The sequence below is a fragment of the Glycine max genome, chromosome 13, assembly GCF_000004515.6.
Source record: "Glycine max cultivar Williams 82 chromosome 13, Glycine_max_v4.0, whole genome shotgun sequence".
NCBI lineage: Eukaryota > Viridiplantae > Streptophyta > Magnoliopsida > Fabales > Fabaceae > Glycine > Glycine max.
Window position 1 is genome coordinate 44,165,492 of NC_038249.2, and position 18,993 is coordinate 44,184,484.

The window sequence follows — 18,993 nt, forward strand, 5'->3', positions numbered from 1 at the left end:
ATTAAATACTTGCCAAAAAATATCCTAGAGTACCAATTTCATTCTTGCTTTTATTTCCGCAGCCCATTTAAATTGATGGTCTCATACATATTTTTGTTAAATAGGTTTAATAGTAAGTTGATCAGAATCCACCAAAAAATAGTAAGTTGATCAGCTTAATAAAAGAACACGGGTACAAGCACAATGTATTCTGGCATTATAACGGAAAAATGATTAAAATAATAAATTGATAGTGTTTATACTTCAAAGAGATTAGTCAAGTTAGATGAAGCAGGTTGTATTTGGATGTCGAATGAAAAAAAATAAAAAATTCAAATAAATTTGAACCGATGTCAAGCTAGTGGAAGCAGGTGGTTGGGTTGACATCATCATCACGATATAAAAAATAGTAACAATTAACAAAAATATTAAGCTCATTTTACAGTTTTAAATTTTAAAAAATCAACATTTTAACTAAATTTTGTTATATATACAGAACTGATAAACAGAAGAAAGATTTGAAACATCCTATTTTCTACAAACAATACTTGGTGAGTATGTAAAACCGGTGAAAAAAGCGTAAAAAGAGAGGTGACTAGGGCGGGTAGAAACAAATTCTCAACCTTGATTTGCATCACATGTTTAAGATATTGATTTGCATCTATCTTTGGATCTCACCTTCAAAGCAGAATCCAAAAGTTTGATGATGTACACTTGAAAAGCTGCAACTTCATGGGGGATATGTGCCTTCAGCAGAGATAAACTTCGGCTACGTACTGGAGTCTCTCTCAGGCTGAAGGGGACCCTCCATTACTCGTACCAACTTCATTTTTACAGAGAGGGCAGGTTGCATTTATCTTTAACCATTTGTCAACACATTCGACGTGAAAAACGTGAGAGCAAGGTAACTCTCTAAGCTCGTCATCATCTGCATATTTTGCTAAGCAAATGCAACAAACCTGCAACAAAATTCAGAAATTCATTCAAAGTTCCAATAAAAAAGCTGTGGCATCCTCCACATTGTGCAGGATCACAAATCATAACAATAGCTACAATTTCAGAGCCCCATCCATAAGAATTACTCACATTTAGGTCCTACTTATATATAAACTTTTTATTCATTCTTCTTTTGGCTGAATGTAAATATAGGTTTGAGGACTCGAGGTAATTATTGTAAATTTAGTCAACCATTAGACTTACAGCATCTTCTCCTGAAATCATTCGCTCCTTTTCTGTCCCTGCAGCCAAAATTCCACCTTCATCTATAGCTGAATTGGCATCCTGGTCATCACCATTTTCATTGTTCTTCAATTTGAACTTAAAGATTGGTAGAGCATTAATTGATTCTACTGTTGCTCCTCTATTTTGAGAAAAATCCTCTCGAATGCCCAAAACAGAAATTATACAAGGCAGGCAGCAACAAATAGTTGCACAAAGTATAAATGGCATTGCATATCCGATACAGCTAAAGGTAAGAAACACAATACATAACCTGCATGACATGAAGCCCAGATTACTCGAAGACTCGAGAAAGTAAAATACTGGTTGAGCAAAAACAGTGGTACAGGTACCTGTACAATTGTGGAGCATCAGAAGGAGAAGTGTGACCTCCAAAGATCCAAACATTTCCTACTACAAACCAAACTGCAAAGAAGCAATCCAAGGCCATCTTGAAATGGTCTACTAATCCGTTAAGCCTGCAATTTAGCAAGAAATTTCTCTGCTTAGTGTGCTGCTAGTGACTCATTAAACATGGATAAAATTAGACTGGGCATCAAGGTTTTGTATTAAGTTGAATTTGTCATTCAATAGCATGTCAATGAAATAGTGCTACAACTTCAACATATTTTAAGATTCCCCCATCTTCCCCAGTCACCAAGGTCTAGATGAAGCTCACAAGATGTTTTATTAAGTCTGTAATTTAACATGGAATTTCTCTACTTAGTGCATTTCTTCAATGTGGATAAAGATAGGCAACATATTGTATTAGTTGGAATTTGACAACATCAGTAACCTCAGAGGAAACAAGATGACCATTTAACCTCTGCAATCATACTATCATTATCATCAACAAAAAGAAGTGTCACAACTCAAAAATCTGCCTTCACATCCTGTACCTTACAATAAATAACTTTTAACAACATTTTAACCAATGTATGAATCTTATTTTAATTCAAAAATAGAACAAGCAGACGAGGAGGATAATATATAGGGTGAGTTTGTTTAAACTTAAAAAAAGCAACTTTAAAATAAGTGATTTTTATATAAGGATATAAGATAAGCTTCTTGAAAAAAAGCAGAAAATTGCTTAATTTAAGTAAAAATAGTTAGGCAAACAAATCAGAAAACCATAAAACTACTTATTTTTATTTAAAAAGCACTTATAAAAAAATACGCTTAAACAAACTAGCCCTATCTATGGTCAGGTATAAAGCCTGGTCAGTGTCTCCAATGCGGGAGTGGAAAATTTATTATGCACTTGCCCTTCTCTCACCCTTTCTTGGACACTTTCAATTAATTAAAATATACTTCTGCATTTAACCACAATCCCATTTCCACTCATGATGAATAATTGAATATTGTTGGGAGAGCAATTCAAATTTCAAACAAATACAGTTGGGTTGGAAAGAGTTTTTTAGGAATTTGTTAGTTATGTTTCAAATTTTTAGGATTTTGTTTAGATAAATGCAAGGATATTGTTCTTATCATTTAGATTTAGGATGTTATAGTTTGGGCCTAATATTAGGGTGCTGATAGTATTTGGATTTTTGCATTACTGTTTAGCTATATATATAGAGCCAAGAAATAAAAACCCAAAAGTGTGTTCAATCTAAAAACCTTAGGGTGTGTGGGTAATTCTGTTGTGCGCAGAGGTTTTCCCCAACAAATATTGGGCAAAAGTACATCATAGAATAAGGTTATTTTCCTAAAACAACAAACTAGTATAGTGCACTAAAAAAATGTAACAATCAAAATTATTGTTTTAGAAAAATTCAAAGACTTTATATCCAAAAAGGAATGCAAGTCGAATAAATTTAAAGGGTTTAACGAACAAACCAAATACTCATCCTTTTTAATGTGAAAGTACTAGCATATAAGAGTTTTAGAAAATGCAAAGAAAAAAAGTCATCCATAATACAGATGTGTCATCTATCATATTAAGATGGAAAATTAGTTTCCATTACTCTTCTTCTGTTTTAGGCAGCATTCAATATAATAAATGAGAGACATTATCTTATCAATGTGGATTAAAAAGGAGTGATATACTCATCATAATAAAAGGCAAATCCTGAATACCAGGACCACGCCCCCCCCCCCCCCCCCCCAAAAAAAAAAAAAGAAGAAAGAAAGATATAAAAGGTTAAAACAATATACCTAGAAGTAAATGCTCCAGGCATTATAGTGTTTCTTGAGGCTGATTGTGTAGCGTGACCATTCTCCTCATCTGAGACATGAGAAACATAGATGGAAGTATAAGAACGATCTGGAGGATTGCTTCCAGAAGATCCTTGAGATGCTTGAGAGGTATCTTGTTCATTGCTTTGATTACGGTTTCGAAAACGCCAGTAGAGAATGGGAAGTGTGGCAACACAACCAGACCCATAGCCCACAATCCATGCAAATAATGGGGCCTGGGGATTTTCATTCCTGGACAATGACAAAACGACTATAGATGCTATGATCTGACTCACAGTGACAACAAGCTCAACAGAGATCCACAGTCCAGAATTCAATGGACTCCTTCCACGATGACCATATCCATCACCTCTTCTCAATGAAGCTGAATTTCTAGAGTTTAATCTGGGGGCAGAAGATGAAGTTGTTTGATGACTGGAATCTTGTGCATCCCCAGCTGGTTGATCTTGATTCTGTGTTAAATGCATTTCAGAGTGTTGATCATTACGATATGATGTTGTTAGAGCTTCACCATTCCTTGTAATGTCAATTACATGCTGGTGTCCATTACGGGTTTCCGGCTGCTCCATCAACAGAGGGTGTTGGTCGGTTTGGGTATTGCTATTTGAACCCAGGGAAGTAACATCCATCTAAATCACCAAAGTAGAACGCGACAAGGCATAGATTAGTAGGAACAAGTTTTGCAGTCTGCACTTTTTCCCGATTTTAGTCTTGATCACGTATATAATTCCACTGTAATATTCTGAACCAAATGTAGCAAGATCTTTGCACTTGCACCCGGCCTTGAAAAGGAGATTAACCTTTATCCTGGTCAGGAAACCACAGATAGATAACTTTATAATATATTAAAATCTTGCTTCTTCCTAATACTATAACTTGTTTTATCCAAAGTAATCTATAATCTTGCAAGTGAGAACACAATAGTGTGTTTTATAAAAATAGATTGTTTTGCATATGATTTACATGGAGATCTAGTTCCAATAACAACAAGATGTAATACCAATTCCAAAAGTAGTTCACTAAAGGGGATTGAATTCAGCATAAAATAAAATAAAGCATGGCATTAGGAACTAAATCCATGCCCATAAATAGTTACTAGGTTAGGTAATTGTGCATTCACAACAAGAGAGTATTCCCAGAAACAGAAACAGAAACCTAGTAAATCCTAATTCTGAGTTAAACACAACACCCAATCCCACCGCGTCAGTTTCATAAAGAAATTAAATAATCGATGTCTCTTTAAGGTAACAAACACTCTGATCCGCACAACAGAAACAGCAAAACATTTGACATCCGAAACCAAAATAAAATCGAAACAAAAACTGAAAAAAAGTTGAAGTTGCGAAAATAATAAGAGACATTTGGGAATGTGAGTGTGAGGAAGAAAGTCTTTACCTGATTCTTCAGCTCACCCACGATTCCGAGCTCACTGTGCTGTGTCTGCCGTTTCTTTTGCTTCAGATTTTCGATTTTTACTAAACAAAAAAAAAAAAGAGAGAGAACAAACGTTTAATGAAATGAAAAAGAAAAAAAAAATAGTACTGTTATCTATAATTGAAAAAAAAAAAAAACGTCAGCATCACTTAACACGTCTCTTTGATAAGAGAAAGGAAGCGGAAATGTTGATGTCAGATGTGTGCCGTCGTGTTGATCCACGGGCTTTCTCTACCGTTCGATTTGAAGAAACGCCTTCTTCATAAAGTTGATGATGCGAGGGTAAGTTGATCCAACGGCAAAAAATTTCCTAAGATTTTTTGTATCCATGAAACATTAATTATTAATTTTTTTTAGTACAATATAAAAAAAACAGTTTGTTCTTTAGTATATGATCCGATGCCATATGATATAAGATTAGGTGTAGGTTAGATTAAGTTAAATTTATTTTTTAAATAAGTTAAGTAAAATTCTTTTAAAAACTTATTTAATTAAAAGGTAAAAATTTAAGTTATTTCTTTTTTAAATTTAATAAAAAATTTATATAACTTATTTAATTATATATTTATTGTTCTATTAAAAAGTATGAACTTATTATTTTTTTAACATAGCTATTATTTTTTTAAAGCAATTTTGTTAGAGATATCACACATTAATTATGGACATCTCAACCAATTATGATTGGAACTTTAATTCAATAAGTTGAATGAAATTAGTTTCTTTTGAACTTACTAAATAACATAAACCAAAATTTAGACTTATTTATCTTTATTATTTATAAATGCTAACCAATATTTTAACCTTAAGAAATTTAAAGGAATTTTTTTTATTATAATACAAAAAATTGTGATATTCATAGTTTTGTTTGTCCTTATAACACTAATTAGTAAGACCATTAATTTATTAACAAGTAATATTTTAATTATTTATTTAATATAGTTATTGGTTCAATCGTAATTTATTATTTATTATTTTATGGTTTTATATTTGCGTGTATTACATTTAATTGTTTTTTTAGTTTTATATATATGTGATATGTAGTTTTTTCTCCTCCGTGGCCACAAACAATTCTCTACATGGGCCGTAAGTTCATAATGGGCCAATAACAAGTTGATTATAAAAGTGGTCCATTTTAGCGGGAAAAGTGAATAATGATATTTGGACTTAGTTGAACAAGCAATCAAAAACCCAGACGCTCAATTGAAACGAAGGGGCTAATATTTGTGGCTATAGCATTTATCTTGATGTGATGGATTATATTTTTCATAAAACATAATGTTTTTATTCCACCTCAAATCTTTGTAAGTTCGAGAAACAAAACATAGTTGTGCAGCACCTCTGGCTTTTCATGGGCCGTTGGAGAAAAATCTGGAGGAAACGGAAAGTTGGAATACACATTGCATAGTTTATACCCACAATTACAGTATCCTATGAGCTCAAAATTGGCAATGGTGGGCCCCTGATAAATCTGGGTCTTGTGCCACCATGCGTATGACAAGTGGCGAAAGGCCCAAGCCCATGTCTGGGTCCACTTGTTTGTCGATTCCAATCATCACTCATCGCGCGCAGCAAGGAAAATGGATTTGGTTTCAAGCGTGTAACTCCCACTATACATGTTGGGGGACTCAAATCTTTTCAAATTTAATTCACCCTCCAATTACCACAATTCAGATATTCATTTACTTGTTACTTTGTTCGTGTTGGTACCCAGGAATGGTTACATCTATTTATTTTTTTTGGCTGTCATAGAGGGGAGGATACATCTATTCTAATCCTATGATAGTTATTGCTATTATTATATTTTTAAAAGTGATTATTCTAAAAAAAACTGTAATACATCTATCCTACAGTTTTGGTTTAAATTGGAAAAGAAAGGATAACATTGTAATCATTAATTAAGTAATCATAGAACTCCACTATTTAGAAGGACGGCCAGTTTTAAATAGTGAGAATTTAATTTTAATTCTAAAAGAAAAATTGTTACATTCTTTAATTTTTCTATTTGTACTTTGCCATACTTATTCTAGTTATAAACAAAAAAAAATAAGGATGAATAATCAGTTACTTAGTTGCAGAAGTCATGATTAGTATTTTTTATTTTATTTTTGTAGATTCATTATAGTTGATATCTTTGATATTAATGATACTAATTAATTTATGTTGTTAGGTTTTGTTGATGATGTCGAATAATTAAGGGCCAACTGGAAATGAACTTGGTAGGTCTGAAATTGTATTGAAGAACGATAGTACTGATTAAAAGTATCTAAGATGTTTCATTAAAATCCTAGGAAATAAAAAGATAATAAAGCATGGACACAAAACAAAAAGGCCATTAAAGTGTGTTGTCTAAAGCAAGAAACATGTTTATTTGTCGTGAAAATTAGAAGAATATCAATAAAGTTAGAAGAGAAATGGAGGAAAAGCAACCAATTAGTAAAGAATGGTCAGCTATGGTGTGCTATTAATTCCCCATGTTTCTCATATTTGTTTAGTTTTTACAAACTCTGATTTTATTGAATTTCTTCTCTTGTTACTTCTACGCTCTTCTAGATACAACTCATGTTTCTCTTTTTTCAACTCACTTGGTATAGTATATGCACATAATTTCTTTTGTGAATTTTCTGATTATTTCAATGAATATTAAAATTATAGAGCTTCTCACTTAGACCACGTCGTCTATGCCGGTCCGCCACAGGTTTATGCTTAGACATAGCTAGCGACCCAAATTAAGTTTGAAATGTGGTTATGTTTTATGAGAGACCAATAATAAAAGCGTATAAAGTTGACCTAAATACTAATTTGATTAATGGTAACAAAACAAACAATAATAATTTGCCTTCATTCTCAAATGTATGTGTTTTGTCGTTGGGTTGGCAATTTTGAACCACAAACACAAGCTCATACATGCGTATGTCGTCTCACTAAGCAGCAAGAATCCTTTTACCTTACAGAATTGGTGCATGAGTGATTCTTCCAGATATATGAAAAGACATCAATCTCTGGCATTGCTTCCTTCTTGCAAGATTATTTAGTGGACTATATTCCCTTCCCATGTAGTAATTCTGCTTCACAAGCGCGTAGGGTCAACGCGTGTCACGAAGACCACTCATGATTATCGAAGCTCTTCGTTTTAACGGTGTAGTGTAATGCTGATACTCACCAGTCGCTACTAGGAAACAGGATCCAACGCCAACAGTCATATACAGTTAAACATCAGATTTTGCAAAGTATCTTTCAGCTGTTTTTTTTAATTAATTAATATAAAGGTTAATAGATTTATTATATATGACAAGTTGCAAATGAATGACTCGGTAACAAACTTTATATTGCAATCAAGTTGCATTTTTATATATGACAAGTAATTTTTGCACTTTATAAAAGAATAAGTAAATATATAGTAGTATATGTATCCATAGTGTCAAAGAAATTTAAATTATTATTCAATTATAAACTATTATATATAAAAAGTTTGTTAAATTTTATAAAATAATTATCTTAAAAGTCATAAAAATAATAAATTTTTACTGGTTGACAGCATAAATATTTTACATTGATAATACATAAAAATTAAACTAAAAATACATATTTTACGCTTCAAATTATTTTATACATTAATCTAAATTACATTTAAGAGATCAAAATTAATTAGTTATACAAAATTTTAAGCTAAGCAAACACATTTGCTTATATAGTATTAATTGTACAACTTAGTATAGTTACCGAGAGAGAATTAAAAAAACTTAACATGGAAACTTGAAACTAAATATTAAAACATATTATACAATCTTTTTTACTGCAAAGCATATTATACAATCTGTGTACATCAAAAATAAGGATAGAATTATTATTATTTTTCCTTTTTGGGTTGCTATTGTTCTCTTTAAAATAATAAATTAAAAATATAGAGTATCTTTTGTGCATTCCAAAGCTCCAGTGATTTTGCTGTTTGGAATATCTTTAGAAGATAATACAATAAGATAGACATTAAAATTTTATGTTGGTTACATAAATAAACTTGATTTTATTTAAAAACTAAAAAACACTTAAATATTGTTAGTAAGTATTTTTATATTTTGCTAATTTGGGGTAGAATGTTACCTTTAAGGATCAACTATAAGGGCAATGGGATCAAATGACGTGCCTAGGAACAAGTCCATATCACGTGTGACTCTATGTGGGACCATGGTGTGAATCTCATGCCCTTGTCGAACCATTGGGAAACATATGCTCGGTTGTGGAGTGACATTTGCTTTAATTAACAAGGTTTGAAATATATAGGTTAGTTGTGAGTAGTTGGTTCATATATATATATATATATATGTATATATATATATATATATATATATATATATATATATATATATATATATATATATATATATATATATATATATATATATATATATATATATATATATATATATATATTCACCTAGCACAATTGGAGACAGATGCAGCTTTGACTGTATATTCTTGTATAACCAGAACTAGCTAGTGGCAGCATAAACAAAATACCATGTCGAAGAGTGACCCCAGTATAGATTCTTGAAGATAGATCTTCATATACACTTATTGTTGATTCTCGGTTTAAACTCCGCAAACCAATTTAATTTTAAAATGGATGTGGATAGTCAGACATAATATAGCATGAGATGCTTAACTAATTTGAAATGAGTTTCAACTAATATCATTGATTAGTTTTATCAGAAAAAAATATCATTTTGATACTTTAAGTTAAAGGACGGTCAATTAATATAGCAAATCTTTCCTGAACACAAAATAAAGATAATAAAAAATTGTCGCTTGGATTTTATGATATATTTTTAAGATGCGTGAATATAAAATAAATAAAAAATAGAGATAAAAAATAATATTAATTAGATATAGATCTTTTATATTATTTAGTAACATATATACTAGAATCATATTGAAGAGTTAAAGAAATGCTTTTTTTATCAAATATAATTAATATTTTGTACAATTAATTATGGTAGGTCTTATCACATAAACAAAGTGTTTTTTTTTCTGTTCAACATAATCATATCATATTATTCCACAATATAAGAATTTAAACTCAATATAATTATACGATATATATCATGTATTTCAATTTTTTCAGGTTCAAGTAATGTAATTCCAATTATTATCACATACTGATAAAGAAGAAGAAAAATTCGAAAAATACCTTTGATCAGTTTTAGACTTTTCGTAACCCTAACCACGAGAGGCCTCTTTGATCAGTCATAATAACTAATTTTACTCCATCCTTTGAGACAATGTATCTTTCATCAAGTTGGCTTGTTTAACATTCTTTGATTCTGACACATGTTTATATAATTTCAGCAAAGCATTAATCATACTACTATTTAATTGCGGTTAGTTAAACTTCATATATACCCTAGCTAGCGTATTATAAATCGTATGCTCTTTATTTAGTGCTTGTAGAGAATGTGAATCCGTCCAACATCATCCTTACAGGAATTGATTATTGAAATAACATTAAGATTATAGTGCCCTACTGTCCTCCGCAATTCAAGATATATGATGATCACTGCAATCCAAACGAATAAAGGATTTGTCGTGAATAGAATTTAAATCATATATGCATGGTACAGTTAACAAACATTATACAATAATTTGTTTGATAACTAATCCTAGCTACTTTATGTGAAGACATGTTATCATGATTCTGTAGGCATATAGTTGATCCTTAAATACAAAAATGTGTATTCTTTCTTCCGTTCCATTTTATATGAAGTTATAGTATATAAAAAAAAGTGTTCTAAATTAATTGCTATTACAAAACTAATAAAAAAATAATTTTTTTTTCTCTATAGAAAACCGTTAACCAATATTAATTAAGAATATTCTTTTTAACTCTCGTAATTAAATAAAGAGATAAAAGATAGATTAAGAAGTTATATAATATTTTTTATAAAATTTAAAACATTAATTATATTTCTTAATAGCTGTGCAGTTGTTCTAAATTTTAAAACCTCATATAAAAATGGAACGAGGAAGCATATACAGAATTGGGTCACACCATTGAAAAATAATTTATTAAAGGTAACAACTAAAAGAAGAATAATAGCAATAAGTAGGGACACACACTTTCTATAAGATTATTCATTATTTGTTAAAATTTATCACATGAGAGACTCTTTAATTGCAAAGTAAAACCTATTTGTAATTTCCAATAAATTTTAACTAATAATAGATAATATGTTTAAAAGAATGTGTTAAAGAGATATTGTTATTAAGATTTCTCAAATTAATTTTATATAATTGGGAGCTAGATACTTCAAAAAAAATAAAATTGGGAGCTTGATCAATTATAAACCAAGGTTGACGGTTACAAAGTTGATATCGTGTTTATAAGAATTTTTTTTATGTATATTATTGCAAAAGATTGACAAGGAAATGAATGTATTATATATAGTCTAAATGAAGATTTAAAACAACCACTTATTGTTTGTATGGAATTAACATCATAGCTAAATCAAGCCACCGTCTTTAACGGGGATCACAACCTTTTTAAATTTAAAGTATCTTCTAAGACTAAGAGTAAAAATTGTTGTTATAAAAATAATAATTGAAATAATAAAATGTGTTTTGTGTTCAGTCTTGAGTCTTGACGCCTTGTTTTTCATTAAGCTCATACGTCATTAAAAATGTTTGTTATCGCAAGCCAAAAATTGACGGTAATGACTGTTTTAATGTTGATCAACATTAACAAAGTCGAAACTAATGTAATTGTATCAGTTAAAATATGTTGAAGCCAGTTAGCATCGGCTTAATGCATGGTTGTTATAAGAAAAGTCAACTCTATCTTCTTTTGTACGTCCTTTTGGTCCCATATCCATGCTATTATATATCACTGTTAATCTTAAACCAAATCTTTAATCACTAGCCGAGCTAACAATGTTCATTCATAACCATGAGCTTAAAATTTATAGGTGTAGCACGTAAAGAGCAACCCAGGATTGACCACGACTCACGAGGCAAATTTTTTGGCTTAACCTTCAATAAATAAGTACCCTATTGAAACATACACAAGAACTTATACTTATTGCTTTCACATTAAAATATTGGAAACCTTTATAAGAAAAAAGTTATACTTAACGGAGAAGCAGTTAGGTCTTGCTATATAGATAAACCAGCCATCATGTCAATTTGGGTAAAATTTTAGACAAAAATAAAAAGATAGGGTTGAATTTATTATATATTGTGCCTCAATGGTGGGAATCTTTAACCTTGAATGCTTCATATATATAATTCGCCAAGTAAATGAATATGAATTTTGAACTATTAAGTAGTGTAAAACTCTGTTTTCTACCTGCCTAACGCCCTTTTAACTTTTGTGAGTACGTCCCAGAGTGTTGCCTAGACCTAGGAATAGTTAAGTTTGACTCATGATTAGCTGTGAACCTTTTCAGTCCAGAGAGAATTGCCTTGGGTCCTACATACTTGACCATTTCATTCTTATGCTCCCTACATCATCACGATCATGATCCTCAGAAATCACACGCATTAATATGGCTTGGCATTGGTCATCATCATCTGATTTTCGTCCGTATACACACAATAATTCGGTGAAACATATAATTATACATGTCCAGAAGCATAGAGATATAGTACATCTCATTAAATTTCATATTAACTGTCCACACCGATTTTAAGAAAAAAAATCTTAATTGGGGTAAAATTCTCACTTAATTTTAATAAAAAAATAATTGCACTAAAAAAATCATTTAAATATGATTATTTTATTATCTATATTTATAATTTTTATTTCTCACTATAAAAAGAATTCTTATTTTACACATTCCCTAAATCAAATTGTACTGGTGCAATTTATCCCAACTATTCAATCATTCAACAATTGTAATTAAAGAATTTTAATTTAAAACTAATCATTGGAATAAAAGTTCTTTTTGGATAGATAATATTTACAAATTTTCATATTAATTGAAAATTACTAATATCACATTAATGGAACAACATGATTTTGTGTTTACAGTAAGAAAAAAATGTTTGGTTCCACATGATTTTAAGTCCATATCTATATACGAGTAATTGATCAACATTTTAAAAATTAAAATACGCAGAGAGGATTATTTTGATAACAAAAATTGCTGGTAGGAGGATTTATTATGATTGCTAAATGAAAGATGATACATGTGTAATATTAAAAAAAAAAATAGTGGGATTTCACATATAGTATGAAAAATATTACACTTTCTTCATGAAACCATGGGTATAAATAAATACAAATGAAGACTTATACCCTCAATCAAGCAAATCACATGGGTTGTTCCCAGTCAGCTGATCAGACGGCGACGATGAAATCTGACCAAATCAGAAGGCAGCAAGAGTCGTAGGATATGTCCCCATGTCCAACTTATGGTGCCGGGCTTTAATGGTTTTTGCGGGGAAACAACTCGTCCCTACACTTGTTTCTCATGTGACCGACCAATTCGCCTTAGTTGACCTGTCATTGCTCCCACTATGCACATAACCCACATTCCCATTCACTTTTTATATATTTAACAACCTCTATTCTTCATACACCTCAATCACAAACTAGTTTTCTCTAACCAACCATACAGTACTCCTCACTAGCTATACCCTGGTTAATCCATGGAGAAAGAAGCTGTTGGCCTTGAAATCACTACTGAGCTAAGGTTGGGCCTTCCCGGTGGGGAATTACCTGACAAGAACGAGAAGATAAAGAAGAGGGTGTTCTCCGAGATTCAAGCTCATGATGATGATGAAAACAGTTCCTCCGAACAAGACCGCAAAATCCAAACCAAGAATCAAGTGGTGGGGTGGCCTCCGGTGTGTTCGTACCGCAAGAAGAACACCGTCAATGAAACCAAAATGTACGTCAAAGTTAGCATGGACGGGGCTCCTTTCTTGCGTAAAATTGATTTAGCTATGCACAAGGGATATTCGGAGCTGGTCTTGGCCTTGGAGAAGTTCTTCGGTTGCTATGGAATTCGTAAGTTATTACATTTTTTATTTCTTTCTTTTTACTTTGACCATATCTTATATATTACTTCTAAACTAATTTCATATATATTTAAGGTTTAAGAAAAAACATGCAAATTAAAAATCTGTTTATATGTATGCATACGTTAATTAATTGTGCAGGATATTGTTTATGGCTAGGTATGAGTAGTTAATGGTAAGAAAGGTTACTGTTGTGGAAGGATTCATGCATGCGAGTTTTTTTTTTTTTTTTTTTTGTGAATATGCATGTCAGTTACTGTATCAACATATATAGAAGCATTGGGACTCGAGATCCCGTAAGAAGAGTGTGTATATTATGAACACGTAAGAACAACACACAGTGCTTCATAGGTTTTAGTAGTCTAGGCGCTTCATAAACATAGCACACCTGCAGATAGAGATGTCCATCCTTGTATTTGAAAATTTGATGCCACGAATATAGGGAATTAAATATAAATTTTATCCTTCAATGTTGTTTCAGAAATTAACTTTAAAAATCCTAGAAAGAATAGGCCCAATTAAAATCATTTATAGGGAGACAAAGAGGGACAAATTGGAAACGACGTCATATAGAATGGTTAGACATTCTCCTTAATTAAATATGTGATGGCATGCAGTGTGTACAGTTTATCTACTCTTAAAACTCTAGATGGCATAGAATCAAGCATATATAATAGATCGATTTATTAAAGAACTGCAGAGACACAATTAATTTATTAATATGTACAATTACTCGTAAACCCTTAATTAAAACTAATTAAAATTATAAATATATCCATATTAATAAATATAGTACTCTTACAAAGTTCATCATAAAATGAATATGTAACTAGCAATTCTAATAAGAAAAGTTTAAAAGTTTAAGTTAATGGCAAATTGGCAATCAACAATGACGATAATAATGTTTTGTTTTAAAAAATGTTGACAGGCGAAGCGTTGAAGGATGCGGAGAATGCTGAACACGTTCCCATATACGAGGACAAAGATGGTGACTGGATGCTCGTTGGAGATGTCCCTTGGGAGTAAGTCCTTCTGGCCCCCCTCTTCCTTGTCTTGTAATACTATGTTTTTATTCGTTACAGAAAAGTCTAGTTTTTACCGGGCCAACTTTTTCAACTCTAGTGTTAAAAATTTAAGTAGTACTCATGATTAAAAATGTTGACTGTGATTATGACTCAAATTTAGCCCAATAACCCATAGCAATTAACTAGTCAGGCTAAGTTTTTTTTTTGTCTTTCATAAATTCATAAATTCATAAATTGTTAGATTATTGATGTAAACATTTAAAATTATTACCAGTAGAAAAATTATTTTTGCCATCCATATATCACAGTAAAATTTCCGTACTTAAAACAAATCCCTTAATAATTTTGTATATACTTTTTTCTGGTTAGGCTTTGGTTATTTGGGTGGGAGCACCTATTCATATGTTTCGAGAGACAAAAGTGATAATTGTGTCAAATACTACGAGTCAAGTAAACCAAAAGTTCTTCTGTCTACCACTGAGTGCAGCTTCAGTTCCCGTGTTTGCTCAGTAAAGCCACCAAACACTTAAGTGGTACATTGCATGCATAATACCACCAACTTTGATTCCGTGTCTGAAAACTAGGTGCTCCGCAATTTCGCTACTTGATCTCTATCAGTATTATTAAGTATCATTAATGATGATTATTACATGCTAATTACAATTTTGTCTGAAGATGCATATGCATGGTTTTCTTTATAATCTAATCGTGAGTCAAATAAATTAAACTAGTATTTCCACTAATTTAAATACTACAGTATATCCAACTTGGTCGATAAATTGAACGCAACAGGTTTGGCAAAATCATTTAGTAGTTCCCCAACACAACACTTGACTAGACAGACAAGTGCTGATTAAGTTGTCGATTGACCTAATTAAGTTCTAATTTAATTTGTTAAATATCATAATCTCAAAACAAAAACAAATTACAAAAAAATATCTTGGATCATATTGCCGACATGCGTGAATCCCTCATTATAAGGTTCGACACATCAACATGGGAATGGTGGGGGATAGATAATAATCAATTGTGGCATGACCTAAAAAGCAAACCTTTAGTGGTGGATACACCCGAATATAAGACGGAGAAAAGCTTCTTATTAGTTGGCCACATTTCCCAGAATTATCAAATGTTCCAACTTCCATGTGAAGATAAACTTTTTGGTGGAATATAAACTTTCTAATATAAAAGGTAAATAAGTAAATAAGTTTTTTTTTAACAATAATATATATATATATATATATATATATATATATATATATATATTAATTATCCTTATTTCTATTTGAAGCTACATATAATAGTTTTATTTTGCTATTTAAACTTTATACAAATATATGTGTTCATGTAGAAAGTGGAACTTTTTTGCAGGATGTTTATTGAGTCATGCAAGAGGTTGAGGATTATGAAGAGATCAGATGCAAAGGGCTTCGATCTGCAACCAAAAGGGTCTTTAAAAGGATTTATAGAAGGCGTAACAAAATGAAAAATATAGATGAAGCAAAAAAGATTGGCTTCTAATCAATGTCGTACACGTTTTGAAGACATCCAATTTCATGTTGTCGTTTTATTATATTTGAGGAAGAAGAAACATTTTATAGTATGGTGCATGAATCAGATTTCTGTCTATGTTAAGACCTAAGAATGAAGGAAATATACAGAAGTCAGTTTAATTAAATATAGGGAAACCTCATCGTTTTAGTAAATGGTTTGTCATATTTGTTGATATGCTGCACATTTCAGCAAACTTATTGTCGATCCATTTTTGCTTGCTATTTCCATTTCATCTCCTTTAATTTCTTCTCGTCGAATTGTCTTTTAATGTTTGTTTTTTTTTAATTATTTGAAAATTGATATATCTTGTATAAACCATTTAAAAAATGGCATGCAAAAAAAAAAAAAACCGATAGTTGTTCATCAATTGTTAAGTTTTAAACCTCTTAGTAAAAGTACAAATTTTCGTGATTGATAAACAATTAAGAAAACAACCTTCAATAAAGAAGAAAGTTTTTTTTTCATGACCTCTTTCTCTTGGGCCATTTTTTTCATGGAGGAGAGCTTCCAATATACTAATATTGGTTTATACATACTCATTTTCATTTAGTTTCTATTTATAACATCAAAGTTTAAAATGATATTTTTTATATAAGATTTAATTTATAATCTTTTTTATGTTGATTAATTTTAAATTAAAAATATCTCAAATTAAAAGAAAAGAAATAATATATTGACAAAAATTTAAAATAAAAGTGAGTATTAATGACAATAATAATTTTAAAATAATTTTTTATTATTAATTAAAATAATTATTTTTCTTAATTTTAATAAATTAAGTAATTACAACTCGGGAATAACAAACTGCTAACCTGAGTGTTAACTGAATCTGATGTGTGTGGGTCACCTAATTAAACTATTGCTTTTTGGTGTGAAGGACCTATCTAACTAGGGCAATTCATTTAATAATTACGAGTCAACAAGAACTAAGCTTAAATGAACGAGGTTAGTCCATATGCTTACAATTTTTTTTGGTTAATTAAACAATGTATTATCTTGATTATCAACGAATAATCCTGTTCTTGCAAGTTAGAGTAGTTGAAATGCTTACGACTCAAGCATTCGTCGTGCTCGTAGTTCATGTACAGTAGTGAGAATATGGTCGTTTCGTCCAATACACATGATAGGAGCGCAAGAATCGAGCACTAGCTTAATCCTATACGTATAGAATCTTATTTAGAAATTAATTTTCAATAAGCGCCCGTTTTAAAACATTTTTTTTGGGGGTCTGTTTTGTCTAAGTTTCGTCGAGTAGTATGACAAAACACATATTTTGCTAAGAGGAACAGTAAAACACATTGTATTTCGTCAAGAGGAATGACGAAACACACTGTATTTCGCCAACACGGATGACGAAACACAAGCAGATTTTACAAGTGAGCTTGGCGAAACACAGGTAATTAAAAAAAGTTTAGTCATCCTTACCGGCGAAATGGTTGGGTATATAATAAAAAAAATTGTTCACTGCCTCTGCCGAAAATTGCTTCTTCTGATTAAGCACTCAAGAAGACACACCATTTTCAATTCAAGTTTTCTTCGTATCTCTCTCTCATTTTAATATATGAAAAGGCTACAAAAGGATACAACACGCGTGAACATAGCCCGCGTTTTTGAATTTGAAGCTGTTTCGCAGACCGTACTGGCGAAATCTGCCAGACGACATGCACATGCTGTTTCGCCATCCGTATTGGCAAAATCTGCCATGTGGACGATATGCATAAGCTGACTATGTTTCGCCATCCATACTGGCGAAATAGAGTGTATTTCGTCATTCCTCTTGTCGAAATATGTGTTTTGTCATGCTACTCGACGAAACGCTTACATAAAACAAACTTCCAACAGAAAATGTTTCAAAACGGACCATTATTGAAAATTAGTTTCTAAATAAAACTCAGTGAGGTCAATTTGCCCGATATGTGGCTTTTACAGTATTAGACGACTTTTGATAAGAATAATGATAAATGTTCCCATTTTGGGGTGATGAATGTTAACTCGTTGGCATGTAGATCAATTTGTCTCAAGTATTAAAGTATTCGAAAGTTCAAGTGTTAAATCTACAAAGATTTTGTTTGTACTTAAAGTGATACAAACTCAATTTTCAAGAAATTAAAAGTAGAAAAGATAAAAATTTATAAGTGTAAAATTGAAGGATAAAAGTAAAAGAAAAGAAAACAGGAAAAATAACAATAATTGAATGTAAAAGATGAATTCAAAATGAAAATATATTAAGGTCTAACATATCAAAATTACTTGTGATGCAATGATAATAATTTTCTCTATTTAATATTATCCTAGTTTTCACTCACGCATAATCATTTTTAATCAATAAACATATGTTAATATTTTTATTCAAGTCATATATTTTTTTTTGAATTCTAAACCAATATGAAGTACAAATTACATTTTTTAGGGATTTTTTTTTAATTCTTTGAGTTTTAAGAATTAATATCACATGCTATACACTTTTAAACACTTTTAAAGACCTAAAAAATTTTGTAGTCATTTTCTTGAATTTTTTATTGAATCATACAAAAGTATAATATCGATGTTATATATAAGAAAAGATTTTTTA

The 18,993-nt window shown here is 30.8% G+C and overlaps 2 protein-coding genes across 2 annotated transcripts; one reads left to right on the top strand and one right to left on the bottom strand.

The window, feature by feature from the left end:
- Positions 1 to 431: 431 nt before the first annotated feature.
- Positions 432 to 4,939, bottom strand: LOC100819516 (E3 ubiquitin-protein ligase At1g63170). The gene is made up of 5 exons (XM_003543610.5): positions 4,792 to 4,939; positions 3,355 to 4,203; positions 1,551 to 1,676; positions 1,180 to 1,471; positions 432 to 938 (listed from the first exon to the last, which is right to left on the bottom strand). Exons 2-5 carry the CDS (start codon positions 4,023 to 4,025, stop codon positions 768 to 770), a joined length of 1,260 nt encoding a protein of 419 aa, XP_003543658.1. The 5' UTR covers positions 4,026 to 4,203; positions 4,792 to 4,939; the 3' UTR covers positions 432 to 767.
- An 8,460-nt stretch (positions 4,940 to 13,399) lies between these two features.
- On the top strand, positions 13,400 to 16,495 carry LOC100305535 (uncharacterized). The gene is given in 3 exon segments (NM_001249804.2): positions 13,400 to 13,831; positions 14,771 to 14,864; positions 16,239 to 16,495. Coding segments are annotated over 3 exon segments (570 nt in total). The 5' UTR covers positions 13,400 to 13,470; the 3' UTR covers positions 16,354 to 16,495.
- Positions 16,496 to 18,993: the final 2,498 nt, after the last annotated feature.

Coding starts and splice junctions, on each gene's coding strand:
- LOC100819516 (XM_003543610.5), bottom strand. CDS start 4,025: ATGGATGTTACTTCCCTGGGTTCAAATAGCAATACCCAAACCGACCAA. Junction 1,472..1,550: donor GATGCTCCACAATTGTACAG/GTACCTGTACCA, acceptor CATGTCATGCAG/GTTATGTATTGTGTTTCTTA. Junction 939..1,179: donor TGATTTCAGGAGAAGATGCT/GTAAGTCTAATG, acceptor ATTTTGTTGCAG/GTTTGTTGCATTTGCTTAGC.